Source organism: Tiliqua scincoides, chromosome 16 (genome assembly GCF_035046505.1).
Source record: "Tiliqua scincoides isolate rTilSci1 chromosome 16, rTilSci1.hap2, whole genome shotgun sequence".
Classification (NCBI taxonomy): domain Eukaryota; kingdom Metazoa; phylum Chordata; class Lepidosauria; order Squamata; family Scincidae; genus Tiliqua; species Tiliqua scincoides.
Window position 1 is genome coordinate 8,058,166 of NC_089836.1, and position 18,746 is coordinate 8,076,911.

An 18,746-nucleotide genomic window follows, 5' to 3' on the forward strand; every position below is an offset into this window, starting at 1 on the left:
CTGGGCTGGGGTGGCAGGCAGGCGGGGGCGCTCCTCGGCGGCCGAGCACATGGAGCCGGCGGCGGGAGCAGCCAATGGGCGCGGCGCCCGACGTGATGTCAGCGCGGCGCTAGAAAAGGCGCGGAGCCCTGCGCGGGTCGGGACTGCCGCTCCCGCCGCCGCCGCTCCTCCTCCCGCCGCCGCCGCCCGCCCCCCTCCGCCCCCGCCCGCGCGTCCCCCAGCAGCCGAGCCGAGCGGAGCGGAGCCCAGCCGCGCCCTCCAGCCTCCTGCGGCCGGGCAGCGCCGGGAGCGGCGAGACGGGGCGGCCGCGCTGCGGGGATGGCTCGGCGGCAGGCGTGAGCCCGCGGCGGGGCCCCCCGCCCGGCCCCGCCGCCCCCCGCCCGGCCATGCTCTTCCACAGCCTGGCCGGCCCCGAGCCGCACGGGGTCATCGACGAGATGGACCGGCGCGCCAAGGGCGAGGCGCCCGCCATCAGCTCCGCCATCGACCGCGGCGACGCCGAGACGGTAGGCCGCCAGGGCCCCGATCCACTCCGGGCCGGAGGAGAAGCGCCCTCCTAACGGGGCTGAGGCGCGCAGGGCGGGGTTTGGGGCCTCTCGGAGCCCCGCAGCGGGTCCCGCCGTCCTCTTTCGCTTCGGACGGGCCGCCTCCCCCGGCCAAGCCCTTCGCGAAGCGGGGCTGCCGGGCTGGAGAGGCGCCGGCCCTCCGCGAGCCGCCCGCCCGCCAGCACCGGCTGGCTGCCCTGCTTCCTCCGCGCCGCGCCGCGCCTCTCCGCCCCGTTGCAGGCGCGCCTCGGGAAGGCCCCGAAACGAATTCGGACCGCAGGCCCCCCGGCCGGGCGCCCGCCCCGCTCGCCGGGCCTCGCCGGGGCAGGGGGAGCGCGCGGGGCCGCCCCCCTCCTCCGCCGGCGCCCTCCTTCGTTCCCGTCCCGCGGGGCCTCGCGGGCGGCGGCAGGGGACGGGGCGGCCGGTCTGGCCGAGCCGCGCAGCCTTCAGCAGCCTCCGCGCGACGCCGGCCCTCCCGTCTCCGCGGCCCGCGTTTGCAGTCGCGACCGGGGCGGTCTTGGGGAGGCTGCGGCCGCGGGCGGCGGGGAGGAAGGGCCGCAGTGCTCCCTCGAACGGAGCTTCGTGGCGTGGAGATGTATCCGCCTCGCGCTGCTGGAGCCTGTCGGAGGAGCCTGCGCGGAGCGGATCCGGCCCTCGGAGAAGCTGCGCGCTCCGCACACGCGCCTGTCCCCGTCCGAGCATCGCCCGAAGGCCTTCCGAAGGAGCAGCGCGGCGCTTCGGCCGGGACCTTCTCCGAGCTGCCGCCCGCAGGCCTCCCCTTCCGAGCAAGCCCCGGGACCCCCGCAGTTCGCCCGCAGCCTCCTGCTGGCTGGGAAGTCCAGGGACGGGGCGCTTTCGCTTTCTCTCCCGAGGTTCGGGAAGGAAGGAAGGGAGCGGACTTGCTCCCGGGAAGGGCGCGGGGCCTGCGCTTCACCCGGTCGGCCTCGCTCAGGCACGCATCTCCCGAAAACGAGGGAAGGGAAAAGAAAGAGAGGAGGGGGAGCGGCCCCTGGATTTCGTTGATTTGCGAAAGAAAGAAAGAAAGAAAGAAAGAGCCGGCCGGCCGGCCTCCGCGTTCGTTTCGGCCTCTGGGCCCGATCCTCTCCAACTTTCCAGCTCCGCTGCAGCCTCCAGGCCAGGCAGCAAATTTCCCCCTCCCTCCGGAGGCCTCTGCGAGGGGCCCCCAGGCCAGGATGCAACGCACACCGCACTGGAAAACTGGGCAGGACTGGGCCCCGATCCTGCAAGGCGGGAGCCCCACAGAGCGGCTCGGATTTTGCGCAGCGCCCGAGCCGGAGCCGTGTCCTTTTGGACTGGATTTTCCCCGTAGCTGCCCTCGTCCCCTCTCCCCCACCCCGCAGCCGGATCCGGGCCCGGGGGGGAAGAGGCGTCCCTCCCTGTCTTGGTGTTTTGTAGAGGGGTCTGCTGGCCCGGGGGGAGGCGCAGGCTCTTTGTGGGGGGGCTCTCTTCACCCCGCCCGTCGGGGCAGGCTCCCTCCCTGCTCCAGCCAGCGCAGGGCCCAATCCTGTTCAGCTTTCCAGCGCTAATGCAGCGGGGGGGGGGCAGCCGTGGAAGCCTCCTCAGGGAAGGCTTGTTCCCTCCCGTTGGGGCTGCGCCTGGCAGGGGGACCAGGCGTCCAGGCCCTGCCCGCTCCTGAAGCACCAGCGCAGGGCCCGCTTGGAATTAATACGGAATAAATTATATGCAGGAGAACAAATTTCGTTTATTTGCAAAAGAAAAATAATAATTTGTAATGATTATCACAAATTTAATAAGAAGTAATTTAGTGTTTAAATTAAGCACAAGAACTCCATTGTTTTTGTGGCTGCCCTACATTCTGGTCCTCTCTTGCAGTGATGACATCTGCTCACTCTGCCGCACGGGCAGTGGAAGGCTGGGCAGGATTGGGCCCTCAGTGCCTCCTCTGGCCCCGGGCAGGTGGGCGCTTCCTGTGGGCACAAGCTCCCCTCTGACTGCGGCTTGTCTGTCTTCTGCCTCCCCAGCACGCCATGCCGTCCCTGAGCGGCAGCGGCAGCGGGGAGCGGGCGGCCCTGTGCGCGGGCTGCGGGGGGAAGATCTCCGACCGCTACTACCTCCTGGCGGTGGACAAGCAGTGGCACATGCGCTGCCTCCAGTGCTGTGAGTGCAAGCTGCACCTGGAGTCCGAGCTCACCTGCTTCAGCAAGGACGGCAGCATCTACTGCAAGGAGGACTACTACAGGTAGGGCCGGGCGGGCGGGCGGGCGGTGAGCAAGCCGGGCTGGCTGCTCTGGGCAGGGCCCTGTCCGTGGTGGCGCCTGGCCGGCGCCTGCCTGAGCCCGCCTCTCCCTTGCCCGCCTGCAGGAGGTTCTCGGTGCAGCGCTGCGCCCGCTGCCACCTGGGCATCTCGGCCTCGGAGATGGTGATGCGGGCCCGCGAGCTGGTCTACCACCTGAACTGCTTCACCTGCTCCACGTGCGCCAAGATGCTGACCACGGGCGACCACTTCGGCATGAAGGACGGCCTGGTCTACTGCCGCCTGCACTTTGAGGCACTGCTGCAGGGCGAGTACCCTCTCCACTTCAGCCACGCCAGCACCGCCGCCGAGGGGCCCGCCGGCAAGGGCCCCGCCGCCCTCAGCGCCTCCGCAGCCTTGGGGCTGGCACCCTATTACAACGGCGTGGGCACCGTGCAGAAGGGCCGGCCCCGCAAGCGCAAGAGCCCCGGCCCCGGCGCAGACCTGGCCGCCTACAACGCAGGTAGGAGCCCTGGAGGGTCTGTCTGCGGAGACTCGGCGGGGTGGGAAGGCCTTGAGGGGCCGGCATTCCGGGCGACCTGTGGTCAGGGTGATCGGGCACCCTCCTTCTCCAGGCCGTGTCCTGGAAAAGAACTTTGGTGTCCTTCTTTTCCGTCCTGGGAGTGGACCCCGCAGCAGTGGATATTCGCCTGGGAACTCACAAATTGTGGGCACCATCCTCACCCACTTTCCAGCCCTCAGGGCAACGCAACTCTGAACAAACATTGCCTCTGTCACTGCCCCCCAACTGCAGGGTGCAATACGTGCCCCACGGGCACCGCTATGCCAGTGCTGGACAGTTGGTTAGGACTGTATGCCCTAAATGTCGTAAACGAGCCGTGATGTAGTTTTCGGTTTACTAAGCAGCAGCCAGGCGTTTGCGTTAAGTCCGTGAAATCCAGAGATGAGTGTTTAGTTTTTATCTTGTCGCGTCCCACATTTTTCTGCGATGTTCTGCATTCTGGGGTGCCTGGTCCTCTTTTGGGGTTTGGATATCTGGCCACCCTGCCTGGTGAGGGAGGCAGGCTGGTTCTGAGGGCGTGAGCAGGCAGGGGGGGGAGCGGAGCCCAGAAAGCCCCTGCCTTGCCGACAGCTGAGTTAGAGTGAAAGAGGGCGAACCTCCCATCGCAAAATGCGGCGCATACCACACCCCGTGGCACCACTGCATACGGACTGGGAAGCTGGATAGGATCGGGCCCTTTGTGCGGTTCTCGATCTCAGTTTGAGCACCCGGTTCAGGGCAGGCGGCGCAAAAGTGCACTGAGGGGCTGCTGGCCAGGGCAGAGACGCCAATGAGGTCTGACAAGTGGAAAAAGGCTCCGGAGGGGGCCAGAGCTTCAAACGGATCCCGCTCCCTCCCCCCCATCACTCTTTTGTGGTCCCAGCTCCTTCTTTCTGCTTCGGGAAGGGATTTGACCAGCAATGGCAGGGGGAGGCTTAGTATGGGGTAGCCCGCAGTATGGGGCAGAGCTAGGCAGATCCCCTCCAAAGGGGCTGTGCGGGCTTCTGAATCTAGACCTTGTATAGTGGCTCCCACAAAGAGATCTCCAGCAAGGAGGGAGGTGTTGATGGAATAAAGCCCCCCCCAAACAAACCCCTTCCCAGACAATAGTCTCCATTTAGAAACTAGACTTGGGGGAGGGGACTCCATAGCCGGATCCGTCCTGACCTGGGCTGGTCCAGACCCCTTGACATGCCCCTGTTCCAGGGACCAGATACCATTCAGAGCGCGATACCATAGTCTTTCGAGACTGAAGGTTGCCAACCAACAGCTCTAGGGACCAGTGGACGGCAGTGGGGAGGCAGACCCTGGCCAGCGCTGGGCTTGCTGTCTTGCAAAGGGCCCTGTGGATCAGGCCCGGAAAGCTCCTCCCATCCTCTTCCTGTTCTCATTAGCATTCATAATTGTTTTTGTTAAACAAAAGCATGTGAATAGCAGACCATGCAAACATCAGAGCAGCATTTCTGGCTCCGCCCCTTCTTCACCCCCACCAAGGAGACATATTTTTTGTCCTTCTCAGTTTTCAAAGTAGTCCAGCGCTGTGGCTGACAGCCAGGCCTTTCACTTTGTCCCAGACTCGGAGTTCAGAGGTACACTGCCTTGAGAGCTGGAGGTTTCATGTAGCTTTAATGGTTGGTGGTGATGGCTACGCCCGTCTGGCTGGTTGCCCAGTTCAAGCGTCTGCCCATCTCGGCCACGTCTGCTGGGGGTTCTGATGCCTACAAGTTAAGTGCTTTCTTGTCCTTCCACTTGATGGACTCCAGCCTCTCCCCTCCCCTAACCAAGCTGCAAACACACAGCCTCTGCAGGCACTCAGCCACAGCCCCCCCCCCCATCTCTGGCAACAGCTGCCAGTAGCAGAACTGGGAAAGTCCTTGGACTGGTGCCAGCATGTTGAGCCCGCTTTGCAGGACTGGGGAGGAATGGTGGCAAGCATTGGTCTGTTGGCTGCAGCTGCCATGAAGATGGGGGGGCAGCAGAAGAACCACTGGACTGACTGTGAGGAAGAGACAGCTCCTTGCAGGTGCCCAGCTTGGCAGCAGCTCCGTTCCCCAAACTGTTCCAGAGGTGGCTGCCGCAGTGCTGTGCAGAGGTCCTAGTGTGCAAGTTTGCCTCCAGGCTCCCACCAAGCCCCTGGCAGTGTGTGGCAGGAGCCCAAATGGCAGCTCAGGTCTGGATGAGCCCCATTCCTCATCCCCAGAGGAGCCCGTTGCGCCCAGCTGCTCTTGGCTGACTTGGCCAGCCTTACCCTTCAGCCCCCCCCAATAGTAGGAGTACGCAAGAAGACCAAACAAAGGGGGGGCCCTGGGGACAGACCTTCCCCTGGGCAGAGCAACTCTTCATGGCACCCTCCCCCCACCCTTGAATGCTCAAGAGGTTACCAATTATGACTCCTTACTCCGTAGGCCTCCTGCCCACCCTGGACTGCTGCGCCCACAGCGTAGCAGATCACCCTGCAGTGCGCCAGCCTGCACTCACTGGTGTGTAGGAAGCTTCCTTTCATGAGGAGGGCCCACCTAGACCCAGAGCCAGGGCACCTCCTGCCTTCAGCATCAACTTGGAAGGGCTCCCTTTCCAAATTTGGGGGGGGGGGTTGGCCCTTTCCCTCGGGAAGTCTCCTTTCCCAACCCAGTTAGACCAGCTCCCCACCACCACCTTCATCCCTTCAGGGCAAGCGCCCATTGGGCGTCCATTGACAGGGCACAGGGTGGACAAAGGCTTCATTCATCTTTGTTCTGTACAGGCTGGGGGGGGGGGGTGGGATGGTGCGGACAGGAAGGAGACAAGCCTGGCCCAGCTGCTGCTGATTTGGGGTGCACTCTTGGCCTCAGAGTTTGTGGGAGGGTGCAGGAGCGGCGTTGCAGGGCGTCCTGCACTGGAGGGGGGTGACCTTCCGGTCCTTCAGGGCTAGGACAAACGTGGAAGCCCTCCCTGGGACATGCAGTGAGTGGCTTCCACCAGGTTGCACAACTCTGGTGGGTGGGTGGCCACTTCACCAGGATCCAGCCCTCTCTGGTGTGCTCACCACCACCTCCTCCTGCCACTCTGAAAGGGAGAGGACCAATGTGGGATTTCTTGGGAGCAGGACTAATTTTCCCTCCGTTGCCGCCCGCCCGTGATGGCTTGTGTTTTGTTGACAATTAAGTGCTGAGGAGTCAAGGATTGATCCGTGGGGATGGGGCGTCCCCAGGATGCAAACCCTGCTGGCTTGGATTCGAGGGCCTGGTGGGAAGCCGGGCAGACACCCTCTCCTCCCAGCAGCATGTCATGCCGTGCAGCCCCCGGGTTGCTGCGTCTCCAGAGATGCTGCATGCTTGTGTCAATCTATAGGGACTCAGAGCAGCCTCTGTGTTCAGTGGCACCGATGCTGATGCTGAAATGTGTTCAGTGGCACAAATGCTGAAATCTGGGCATTTAACGAAATGAGTTGTAGCCAGTCAATCTATTGACCACTTCTGCAGATGAGTAAAGAGCTGTGAGAGCAGTTGCAGCCCTTCTTTGTTTTTAGGAGATGCACCTCAGGGTTGTCGCAGGGTTGTCGCTGCCTCTGAAAAGAGGCATTCCCTCTTGGAGCGGGAGAAGGGGGTGCCTCTCCTGGGGTGTTGAGCACCTGTCTCTCTAGACATGCTTGCGTGCATGTAAAATTGAAAGAAAAGCCAAGCAGCACCACAGCCAGACCATGGTGTAAAGGAAGGGGAGAAGACGTGAGCAGCCAGCCGGCCAGCCCTTGCTCAACCCCGTGTCCTCCTCCCCTTGCTGACTGAGAGGAGAGGGACCTCTGAGATCACTGCAGGGCCCTCGTGTTCCTTGACCTCAGTCTGAAGGCAGTACTTTGTGTGCAGGATCCCGTGTCTCTGCCGAGAAGCTTACGCCCCCCCCAGCGTTCTTGGTGTCATTTCCATGGCTCGTGGTGTTCATTTAAGTTGCCACCGAGTATTACTCAGAGTGAGAATCTGTCCCGGGCCTGGGGGGTGCTGCTTGGTGCCCCACAGAACAGACCATAGGTTCCCTGGGACGTTCCAGGCATTTATGTGGCAGACTGAGATAGTGGGGGGCATGGGGGGGGGTTCTAGACCACATTACTTCCTGCCCAGCAAGGTCCTGAGAGCGCTGGAAGAAAAAGGTTCCCAGGGTGTTCTGCCCCGTTGTCTTCTGGGACGTGGCAAGGAATTCTGGACCGTGCAATTTCATAGGCTCCTCCATGCTGTTGCCGCCCAAGTGTGGGCACCGCTGGGTGCTGGTGTGGGAGAGCGTCAGGTGTCACAGAGCAAGCATCTGAGCCACACAGGCCAAGGGTTGGGCGTGGGGCCGGTTAAACATCGCCCTTTGCAATGTGGAAGAGAAGAGAGACTCTAATTGTCAGGCAGGCGGCTTCTGCTAATGGCAAAAAGAAATGAATTAACTGTTATGGTGAAACAGCGACGTGAATTTTCCAAATAACTGTAATTAGTTATCATAATGACTGAGCTCACGTTGATCGATGTGACCGACTCACGGCAAAGCTCTTCCCTGGCTTTTATGGCAAGCGCCGGGATCAGTTGGCAATTGCAGAATTAAAAACAAAAGGATGAAATTATGGCTGAGGGGGCCGGGGGTTGTTGGTGATGGTGTCAGGTGGCTTCTCGGGACAGCCTCTCGGACAATATCTGGCAGGGGTCAAGCGCTGGGGAGCCAAAGAACTGGCCTATGGGCAATTGCTTGGCAGGCTGCCAGCCCTGTGCAGGGCTCTCCAGGAGTCAGGTGAGGAATCCAGTGTGTGCCCAAAGCCCCCCTCCCAGTTATTCCTGGTCATCTTCTGAGATGCGCACCTGAGGCTGGGTGGCTGACTAGAGAGCCAGTGTGGGGGACAGGACTGCCAAGAGCCTTCAGGGATGACAGCTGGAAACAGAACCTCCCTGTCTGCAGGCAGCATGTAACTTTGAGAGCCAGGTGCTGATGGACAGCAAGAGAGGCAGCTTCCTGGGGATATTTGGTAGAGACTCGGGGCCCAGCCCTATCCAACTCTCCAGCGATGATGCAGCCGCAGCGCAGCCCCAGGGTTCCCTTTCCTTGAGGAGGGCTCCGTGACTGCCCCCCACCAGCACTGCAGGATGCAACACGCCTGTTGGCATGGCTGCATCAGCACTGGAGAGTTGCATAGCCTGAAAAATGAGTTGTCTGGCCAAGTATGGCCATTGCGCAAATGTTTTTTCTTTGTGGATAAGTTGGCCCCTGGGCTGGGCTTGTGGCCATGCAAGCCACCCCTCCCCACGCAGCCCTGCAAAGGCCGTGTACTGTCTGGGCATGGTTGGGAAAGTGCAACGTCGTCTGGGGCTTTGGCACTCTGGAAATCCTGGTTTATTCTGCCGGGTTCCACGGGATAAATGATCTGCATTAGAAACGGAGCCACATCCATGCAGACACTGACCTGAGATAAATTGAATCTGTGAGGATGGACCATTTAAAAGGCTGTATAGAGGTGCTTAGACAGCTGGATCAGTAACAGTGTTATTTAGACGTTCCCACAGTGTGCATTTTATTTTTAAAATTTGGACAGAAGCTCAAACGCAGACAAAACTATCTCTTACATTGGTTTGTTTTTTTTTAAGTCATTTTGGCACAGTAGATAATTTCAATTTACTATAAATTTATAATAAATGATCAATGAATGATTATCCACAGTATAAACAAATTATAAATATTATATAATGTTTACAGGGGAAAAATCATGATCAAGGGAGAGCATAAAATGGAGTTTATGGGAATTTCCCTTTTTTTCAAGGAGGAACTTAAAAAAAAATTCCAAATAAGTTTGGGGGGAAAAGAGTCTCAATGGCAGAAGGTCCAAAGAGAGTTCAGACCCTGCTGGTTGTGTTCCTGTGTAGGCGCAGCCTGGATGCTTCAGGTGTTTTAAGAGGAAATGTGTGTTTGGGGGGGGGGAGAGTTATTTTCAGTTGCAAATAATTACATTCTTTAAGAAGGAGACTTTTCACGCACGGGAATATTTTGCTTGGTGTGCAGATTGTGGCTCTGTTTGCTCATTATCTTATTGGTGTAAATGCCGTTGTGTAGATGACATTTGTGAATTTTTGAAGCCTTCTGAGGGGGGCCTTGGATTGCTGTACACACGGGGGGGGGGTTGGCACTTCACTTTATTCTGCAGCGGTCTTGGGCACAACAATCCCTTCCCCACCCTCCGTAACTGAAAGTTGCTGTTGGGTGTGTGCAGTTTCTCCCCCCCCCTCCCAGCTTGAACATGACTGAATGTCCTCTTTTGTATTCTGGGAAGTTAATATTGAAGGGGAGAGGGCTGGGGATGGCGAAGGAGATACGGCTGGATTCAGGGCTTGTGGGTCTGTCGTTGCACAGTGTAGCAACAGGGTGGCTTGTTCTCCACTCCTCCCATTGTGTCTGGAAGTGTGGTGAGGGGGGATGCGGGGGGGGGGAGAGAGAGCCACGGGCCGGAAGGGGGGTGAAGTGTAGGGGCCTGCTTCTGTTGCCAGCCTGGCTGACCCCCTGTCCTGCTCCTTGCTGCCTCCCCAGCTCTGAGCTGCAACGAGAACGACGGGGACCACCTGGACCGCGACCAGCAGTACCCCAGCAATCAGAAGACCAAGCGCATGAGGACGTCTTTCAAGCACCATCAGCTGCGGACAATGAAGTCTTACTTTGCTATTAACCACAACCCCGATGCCAAGGACTTGAAACAGCTGGCTCAGAAAACGGGGTTGACCAAGCGAGTCCTCCAGGTAAGGACGTCCCTCAAGCTGTGGTCGCTGCCCTGGGGGGACAGGCAGCTGACCTCCCACGCTTGTCACTGCCACTCAAGGTGTTGCTCCTGCTGGGGGGGGCAGGAGCCCCCACCTTGGCACTCGAGGCCGGCTGGGGGAAGATGTGTCCCTCCTGTCTCTCTGCTCAGACGGTAGCCACACAGGCCTGAGTCGGGCATTTTGTCTTGCTGGCTTCACAATCACAGAAGACGAGTTTGCAGAATCTGCTCTCTGTGCACATTTCCCCTGCAGCCCCCTTTCCCTGAGCACAGACAGACTGATCCAGCAGTGCTGATGTTTCCTTTTATGATGGGGGGGGAGAGTCACTGTCAGGCATGTTCGGGCTCCAGAATCTCAGAGTCCAGCATTAGATGGGAGCTTCCGTGCCGTCGGTCTTTGAAGCACATGGAAAGCCTGGCAGGTGGCTCGGAAAGGAGCGTTGGTGGGAAGACATGGCACTGATCTGAGGCAGTTCCCCTGGCTGCGGCAGCACATGGCCCCCAGGGTGAGTGGCTGCAGATGCTCCCCTGCTGGGCGCCATGGTGATGGTTGCTGTTCCAGAGCATCGCTGCTCCAATTGCCGGGTGAGGCGCAATGCGTTCCCCAGGCAGGCCGCTTTGGAGCTGAGCGGCAGGTGAGCCGAGCTTGTTTGGGGGCGGGGCAGTGGGGGATGAGCTACTCTGCCTCCCTGTGGCTGACGGACGTGGGAGCTCTGCCAGTTCCTGGCTCTGCCGTGTGGGGCTTTTCAAAACCTCTGGCAAAGGCAGCGGCACCTGCGAGAGCATCTCTGAGCAGCTTCAGTGTGTTTTCACTCCTGCGATCCTGCTGAAATGTGGGGCATCAGGCAGACGTGGGCACGGCTTCTGCAGACAGGTGGGCTGAGACGGAGGCCCAAGGAGGCGGGTGCCTTCCGTGCAGCGCTGCCGGCCAGGTGCCAGTTCCTCCCCTCTGCCTGCGCAACTGGAGGCTCTGTGCTGAGGGGAAGAGTCAGTTGTTCTTTCCCACACAACACCCAGGCCAGCCTGAGTCACAGCTGCGCTTCCAGCAGTGGGGGTGCCACACACGTGACTCAGGCCTCGTTTTGCAGTGCCTGCTCCCTTGTGAGCCAGAGGTGCTGTCAGAGAGTGAACCTGGGCCTTCTGCTGCGCCCCAGAAGATGTGGCTGGTGCCTGGGAGCCTCACAGGAGTGTCGCTCCCACAGGGCGTGGCCTGAAGAAGACAAACGATGCAGCTGCGCCGGACTGGCCTGAATGAGAGGACCCCTTGCCTCATGGCTCCAGGAACCAGAGTGGTGCACAGTGGCCCAGAGGAAGGGCAGGACTAGTCACCCCGAAGCTGCCCATGGAAGCTGCCTGCTGAAGCCCCCTTAGACCAGAGCAGCTGCAGGGCCTGGATCCCCACACAGCCAGCTGCTCCGGAGTCGGACGCTGACCCACCTGGCAGGCGTTGCCTGTCCTGGCTCTCCAGCATCCCAGGAAGTGAAGGGGCTTTGCCAGCCTGGCTCTCTGGACCCTTGACCTGGAGGTGCAGGGAACAGGACCTGCTTCTGCGTGGAAAACACCTGTTCTGCTGCTAAGTGTGCCCCCTTGAAAGATCACTCAAAGCTCACCGGTGGGGGGTTGTCTCTCGGGGAGCTCGCGCGGGGCCAGAAAGAGTCCTGAATGAGCTGAGATTGTTGGTGAGGGCACTGAGCTGAGCCGAACACTCCCTGGAACTTCCGTCCTTGGGAAGGCAGATTTTGTGCTGCAGGATACAGCTTGGATGTGGCCCCTGCTGGGTCTGGACTGGGTTCACAGGTCTAGAGGGCTGGGAGGGTTGTGGGGAAGGGCACCTGGGTGGCCTGGTTGCCACTGGGACACAAGACAGGAGAAGCCATCAGCCTCTCAACGCTGAACGTTGCCTAAGTCTCACCTCCACCCGCAATCGGGAAGACTGGAAGCTTTTCGTTTTCTCCAAGATAAGATTTCACTTTAAAACCCACCAGTTTTTGGTGCCGGTGCTCATGCACCATCAGTGGGCACACCAGCTTGACCCTTCCCTTTGGGCCCCCCTGGCCTCTGCCCTGGCCTGTGGTGCCCAGCAGAGGGCAGTGCAGGCAAAAGTCCCCATGGGCAGTCATGGTGCTGCTCTCCAGAAAGCCGGGTTCCCTCCCTCCCTCCATCCATCCATGCGAGAGCATGTGCTTGGGGAAACCCTGCTGGGCAGGGGGTGGGAGATGAGACAGTGCTGCATGATTCTCCTTAAATGCTGAGGTCAAGCCCCCCCCCCCTTTCTGGAAGCACCCTGAGAACAACATACAATTTCCCCCTCATTTCTCTTCTTTGCAAAGCAAGGCAGTCTGTTCTCAGGGGTCTCCTGTGGTGTTTGCCACGGGTATTGTGTGGGGCAAGGACCTCCTCTGCTCCTCGCATCTCACCCGTGTTCAGCGGCTCTTGTACAGTCCTTGTGCTCTTGTGAGGCTGCAGCCAGGGTTAGCTGCCAGCAAGCGAGCAAAAGAGCTGAAAAAGGCAAGGTAGTGATGGAGGGTTTGGGTTAAGGCATTATGCATGATACGTGTTTAAAACAGAGCAGAGCTTGGAGAGTTGGCACCAGGTAGAAGAAGGGAGGCAGACCACACAACTGTGAACGTCACTGATCAAGAACAGGCTCGCTCCGCCCAAGCGACAGTGTCTTGGGTTGGCCCTCAAGGCAGAAGGGCTCCTTGGCTGAAACGGTTGCCTGGAAGAGCTCTCAACCCTGAAGAGATGCTTGACTGCGTTCAGGGGCTCTCAGTGATCCAAGAGGGAGGCGCTAGACAGAGCAGTTCTTGGGGGCTCATTCTCGTTCTCCCAGTACTGTGTGTTGAGGACCTCTTGGGGCCAGCAAGAGGGGGTAGAGGAGGGTTTGGTGGGTCATCAAGGCCTGCGCAAGGCAGTGTCCCTCGGAGCCAGGAGAACTGAGATGACAACTGCTAGCCATGGGGTGAGGGCTGCCCTTCTGCCTTTTCTGCCTTGCCAGGAAATGTGGGTGGTTTGTCTGCAATGGGGGGGTGCACAGGCCCAGCAGCTCAGCTGGAGGTGGCTGAATTTGCCAGGTCCCTTGAGCCTGGCGTTCTTAGGCTGGAACAGAGCATTTAGGGGTTCTGTGGCCCGTCTTTGTGGACTCTGCAAAGCCAGATTGTGAATTCTGCCATTGAACATGTACAGTTTTGCTCCTTTGGCTTCATCCCTACCTTGGGTCCCAGCTGGAGAAAAAAAAAGCAGGCTGCACCAGCTTCCAGGCCGTCTTCCTTGTGGGGAGAGGCAGAGAGGAAAGCGTTGGCATGCTGTCTGGTGTGGATGTGACTCCCTGTTCCGTCCCCTTAAAGACTCCCTTCCGTGCTGGACATGAGAGAGGCAGGACTTGGGTGTCTCAAGAAGGGCTTCTAGCCCTTGTTCCAGCCGTGGCACTCGGCTTCTGACTGACAAGTGGATTGTGCTGCTCCCCAACACAGCCTTGCCATTCTTTACGCTGGAGACGGGCATAGAAGAGCTGGAGGGTGTGTGTGTGTGACAGAGTCAGCCCTGGTCCCGAGGGCTGCACTCCTCCCCCCCCCCCATTTTGTCAAACTGACTCAAGTACTCTGAAGTGTTCCTCAGTCCTTCTGAACACCTGTTTGGGAGTGGGGGGCGGGGAGGGAGAGAGGGATCAGGAGGGAGCGGTCAGCCCAGGAAGAGGCACAGACAGAACCCCCACCCTCTGCTCCCAGGCATCTCATCGGATTGGGGCTGGGTTATCTATGGCCAAGGGGGAAGCTGGAACCCAGGTCTCCGAGATGCAGCTTGGTAGCCTCTGGGCTGGACGCTCTTAGAAACACAACTGCAATTGGAATGTGTTTTTTTGGATTGGCTGCCCCCACGGTCCACAGTCACGGAGACAATTCCTGAGAGAGAAGAATCAGCAAATGGACAATTCATGTATCAGCCGGTCACCAGGTCTGGATTTCATCCGCTGGAGATACAGGAAGTTGGCCCAGACAGACTCTCGCCTGATCCAGCTGGGCTCTTCTTATGAGTTCTTAAAGAGTGGAATAACCAGTCTTCCAATACAGATATATCGCATCCTTCGGACTGGCCTCCTCACCAGGCAATTCCAGTGCAGCACTGATTTTGCAGAAAGGATCCAGGGAAGAACCAGGACATTATAAACCTGTTGAGTCTTGGGTCGATTGGTGGAAAGCAGGTTTAAAGCCAGAACGGAGTGAGTGGAAGAACGGGCCTTGCCAAGGAGGGGTCAGCCTGGCTTCTGCCAAAAGGAGTCCTGCTCGTGCAGCCTTTGGGGAGTTTTCAGAGTGTCAGCAGTCATGCAGGATGGGGTGACCTGGCAGGCAGTGTAGTCGTGGACTTCCAAAAAGCCTTGGACCAATTCCTGCCCCAAAGTCTCCTGTGTGACCTTAGTAGCCATGAGACAAGATGGCAGGTCCTTTCACAGAGTGGTAGCTGGTTAAAGAAGATGGTCCTGAACGAACATGCAGAAATGGTCCGTTTCCACAGCAGAGCTCCTTACAGTCAGGAGGAAGCTTGCATGGGAGGAACACAAGAAGAGGCTTCTGAGATTATGAGAAGGTGGACAGGGAGTCATTTTCCTCCTTGCTCGTGACACCAGATCCCAGGGCCACCCCCCACTGAAATGTCTTGGCACGAGATGAAGCCCAGACAATAGGAGCCACTTGTTCACCGTGTCAAAAAAAGGCAATAAGTGAGTAAATGAGCCCAATCACATCACAGCCAGTTGAGTTCCAGGAGGAAGGTGATGCCTTCAAAGGGAACTGGACTGATGCATGGAGGAGGAGGAGGTGCCTCTGAGCCTCCTTGTGCCAGCAGCAGAAGGGAACTCTGTGTCCTGCCAGTTTCCAGGGACCAGCAGTGAGGTAGCGATGGAGTCTCTGCCTGCCTGTGGGCAAGAAGGAGCCTGGGTCTGCCAGATCCCGAGTAGATCTAGGATCAGGTGAAGCCCTGCTGGTCCTTGTAGCCACTGGTGCATGCTGAGCTGGCAGCCACCATGCTGTTTTCTGGCCTCCTGCACGGGTGGCACTGCAGCAGAACCGAGGACAAGCCAGCTGCAGCCCAGGCTTGGGGATTAGGGTACCTGTGCCCAACAGGTGCCTTCTCGTGTGCCGAATTTGGGCATCACCTGAGATCTGTTGTACTCCACAGAGCCAGCACCATCACTGCGGGAGAGTGGCCAGCCTGGGAAGCTCCTACCATGCAAGAGCTGTTGTGTCAGCATCTGTTCAAGGCAATGCCAGGGAATGTCCAGTCCAAAGGTGACCTGGGAAGAGAATGGATTTTAGTGACACCCCCCCCCCCAGTACAAGGAGAGGTGCCTGGGTCCTCTAGGGACTTTGGAAGAGCCCCATTTTCTACAGTGGCCCATTACGTGCTCCTGCAAAGCCCCAAAGCAGGAGACAGTCTCCCCAGAAGGTGGTGTTCCGAGGCGGAGTGTGTGGCTCTTGGGCCTTATAGCGGATGACTGTCTTGTTCCCCAGTGGCTTGAATTTGGGGTGGCTTTTGGCAATGAGGGACAGGGCTTGGCGCTTCAGGGGGGCTGAGTGAGACCTGCAGAGTTGTGGCCTGACATCTCCATCCCTTGGCGGTGGCTCTTAGCTAGGTGTGTGTGCTGCCGCCTGGCTGACCTGCGTGTCCTGGCCAGGGCTGTTTCCTTGCTGAACCGAGATCCACACACTGGACTTCCTGAGTCCAGACTTTAGGACTTAGAGGGCCGCTTGGAGTGTTCTCTTTAAAAGTGAAATCAAATGGTCACTGCCTGTAGCCCCATCATAAACCTACTCTGTGTGTGTGTGTGTGTGTGTGTTGCCTCTTTACAGATAATTCCCACCCTGTAGGACAACTGCACCTCTCCTACCCGAACGCAGACTGAGCCAGCTCCCCGGCTCATAAATGCTGCTGTTCCGTGCCATGCTTCCCTGGCACTTTTTGGCCTGGCCCTGGCATGACTTCTGGAGCAACTCCAGTCTTGCTCATGTGAACAGAGTTGTCCCCCCAACCCCATGGCGCGAATGATGGGAGTTGGCATTTGGAGTGGCAGCTCCCAGCGGAATCTCTCCTCTGAGATCTGTCCATCTCTCTGGAGGAAAACCCCAGGTGGTGCAAACCCTGGCAGGCCAGAAGACCTTCCAGAGAAGGAGCAGAGCGACTGACGCCACCTGGAGGCTTCTCTCTGCCACTCGCGATGCAGATGAGCTTCTTTTCTTCGTGGTCCAGTTGGAACCAGAGCCACGTGAAGCCTCGCGCTGGACACTCCTGACCCACCAGGATCCAGCCCTCTTGATCATGACTTCTGGCACCCTTCGCGTCATGACCTCCCTGCCTTCCCAGCCATTCAGCGTGTTGCATGTGGCCTTTTCCAGCCATTCTGTTGTCATAACAACCACCCTGGGAGGTAGGCTATGCTGAGAGAGGAAGACTGCTCACAGTCCCCTGCTGTGAGGTTCATGGCGGAGCTGGGATTTCATCCTGGCTCTTTCAGGCTGCTGAGGTCAGACTCACACGCTCCGAAACTTTGTTTATTTTTTGTGTCTCTTGTTATTTCTTTTGCGTCCCACCTTCCAGGCCCTCCCCTCCTGCCCCAAGAAGGTAGTCTGCAATCGGTTAAAGCAGGCAATCAAATCAAGAGCAAAACATAATTGCACAACAATTAGTGACACAAAGGAAAAGTGTAACCAGCAGATATGTCACACAGAAGTCTGTATATACCCTGCTCTGGCGGAAGAGTGTTTGTGCCAGCCCGTGCCAGCATGACACCAGGGTGCCAGGCAGGGAGTTCTAGAAGCCACTCTGCGATGCCTCCCCACCAACTGGGCCTCCTACAGCACATGAGGCAGGGTCTGCAGTGGTGCTCCAAGCAGTGGGGGTGGAGGCAAGTCTTGAGGCAGAGCCTCTCCTGCTGTGCCAGCACATGCAGGGCGGGTTTGGAGAGGCCCCGGAGACCTGCTGCCAGTCACTGTGGGGCATGCTGGACAGTCGCGGGGGGCCGCCCTTCCCAGATTGATGCCAGCTGTGGGCTTGATGTTGATGATGTTCTTTGTGAGTCTGGGCTGAGACGAAAGCAGCCTTGCTCAGTAAACGACCCCCCTCTCTCTTTCCGTGCACCGCTTTCAGGTGTGGTTCCAAAACGCCCGCGCCAAGTTCAGGCGGAACCTCTTGCGTCAAGAGAACACAGGCGTGGACAAGACGTCCGACTCAGCGCTGCATGCCGGCACGCCGTCGGGCCCTGCGTCCGAGATCTCCAACGCCTCCACCAGCCCCTCCAGCACCCCCACCACCCTCACGGACTTGACCAACCCCAGTATGCCCTCGGTCACTCCGGTCTTGACGTCGGTGCCAGGGAGCCTGGAGGTCCACGAAGCCCGCAGCCCGTCACAGACCACGCTGACCAACCTCTTCTGATGACTCTCCCCACTGGGTTTCTTTAAGAAAGGAACCGCCCTTAGTCGAATTCCAAGCGTACGGTTACTAGAGGCTTTTCACAGCGCAAGGGTCTTTCCGGGAAGCAGGAGGGGGCACTTCGTTCTGGTCTGAGAGTCAAGTCGCGGTGAACTTGGAAGAGTTAAACCTGCCACACAACATTTGTGTCAATGTACAGTTTTGTGGACTGGGCAAGGGGAACAGCAATTAATTTAAGTTGGCTGAAGCTTCTGTTCTTTCAAAGACTGCCACGTGCCTTATATACTGTTGTCCTTTGGAGCACACGTCTCGTCCCACACCCCCGTTTGGTCCTCCTTTTTCTCTCTGTGTATTTATGACCAGGGCAACAAACAAAAGACAAAAATGTTAATAAGAATTTGTTACTTTGAATTAGTCCCGAGCCCTTCATTGGTTGTTCTGATGTTTTAGAATTTTGAAGAGGTGAAAAGTCTGTTCAGCTATCAGAATTTGTAAAAATCTAACCAGTAATAAAACCACTTACGGAAACTACCTCACGCTGGCTGCCCTCGTGGAGACCAGGGAGCTCTGGTGGGGGGAGTGTGCCCAGAAGTGAGCAAGGGGGAAGAAGGAGCAAGTGGGGGAAGGCTGGACTCAGGGCGCTTGGAAGGCTGCCCTACAGCAGCGCAGAAAGGGGCTCTGACTCCCAGAAGTTGGGAGACCGTTGGATTCTGGTTCTGCGTTCACTGTTACGGAGGCTCTATTAAAAGGGCAAATCCAGGACATCATGGGGCAACTGCAGGACGCACTGAACAACCAGAAGGCCAAATGACTCCAAGCAACAGTCCATGGGGCAGCTGAAGGAACATAGGGAGGTTGCGAGGCAGAGCCCCCCCCCCCCGGTCTAGGGGCAGCAGGTGGCATTCCTGTTCCCGCCAGAGTTTCACAGATCATAATAGGGCTGCTCCAGTTTGCGCACCAACCGCTTTCTGTGCTGGATGCAAGTAGGTCAGGGCAAGAGGTCCACCTCGCCCAGCATCCCATGTCTGACAGTGGCCCCCCTGGTGCTTGCAGACTGAGCCTGGAGGCACCAGCCCTGCTGTACAGCTCCCCTCCTGCCCCCTGCAACCAGCATTCCGAGTAGACTGCCTCGGACCACAGAGACTCTACAGCCATCCTGACAAGAAGCCACTGGCAGGCCAGTCCACCAAGGGCCTCTGCCTCTCACCTATTGCTAACCGGACCGTCACTCATTGCAGTGGCTGCTGGAGC

General features: G+C 58.5%; 1 protein-coding gene across 1 annotated transcript; it reads left to right on the forward strand.

Annotated features, from left to right (window-relative positions):
- Positions 1-386: 386 nt before the first annotated feature.
- Positions 387-17,884, forward strand: LHX2 (LIM homeobox 2). Its single transcript, XM_066610753.1, has 5 exons — positions 387-506; positions 2,549-2,766; positions 2,889-3,283; positions 9,845-10,050; positions 17,211-17,884. Exons 1-5 carry the CDS (start codon positions 387-389, stop codon positions 17,496-17,498), a joined length of 1,227 nt encoding a protein of 408 aa, XP_066466850.1. The 3' UTR covers positions 17,499-17,884.
- Positions 17,885-18,746: the final 862 nt, after the last annotated feature.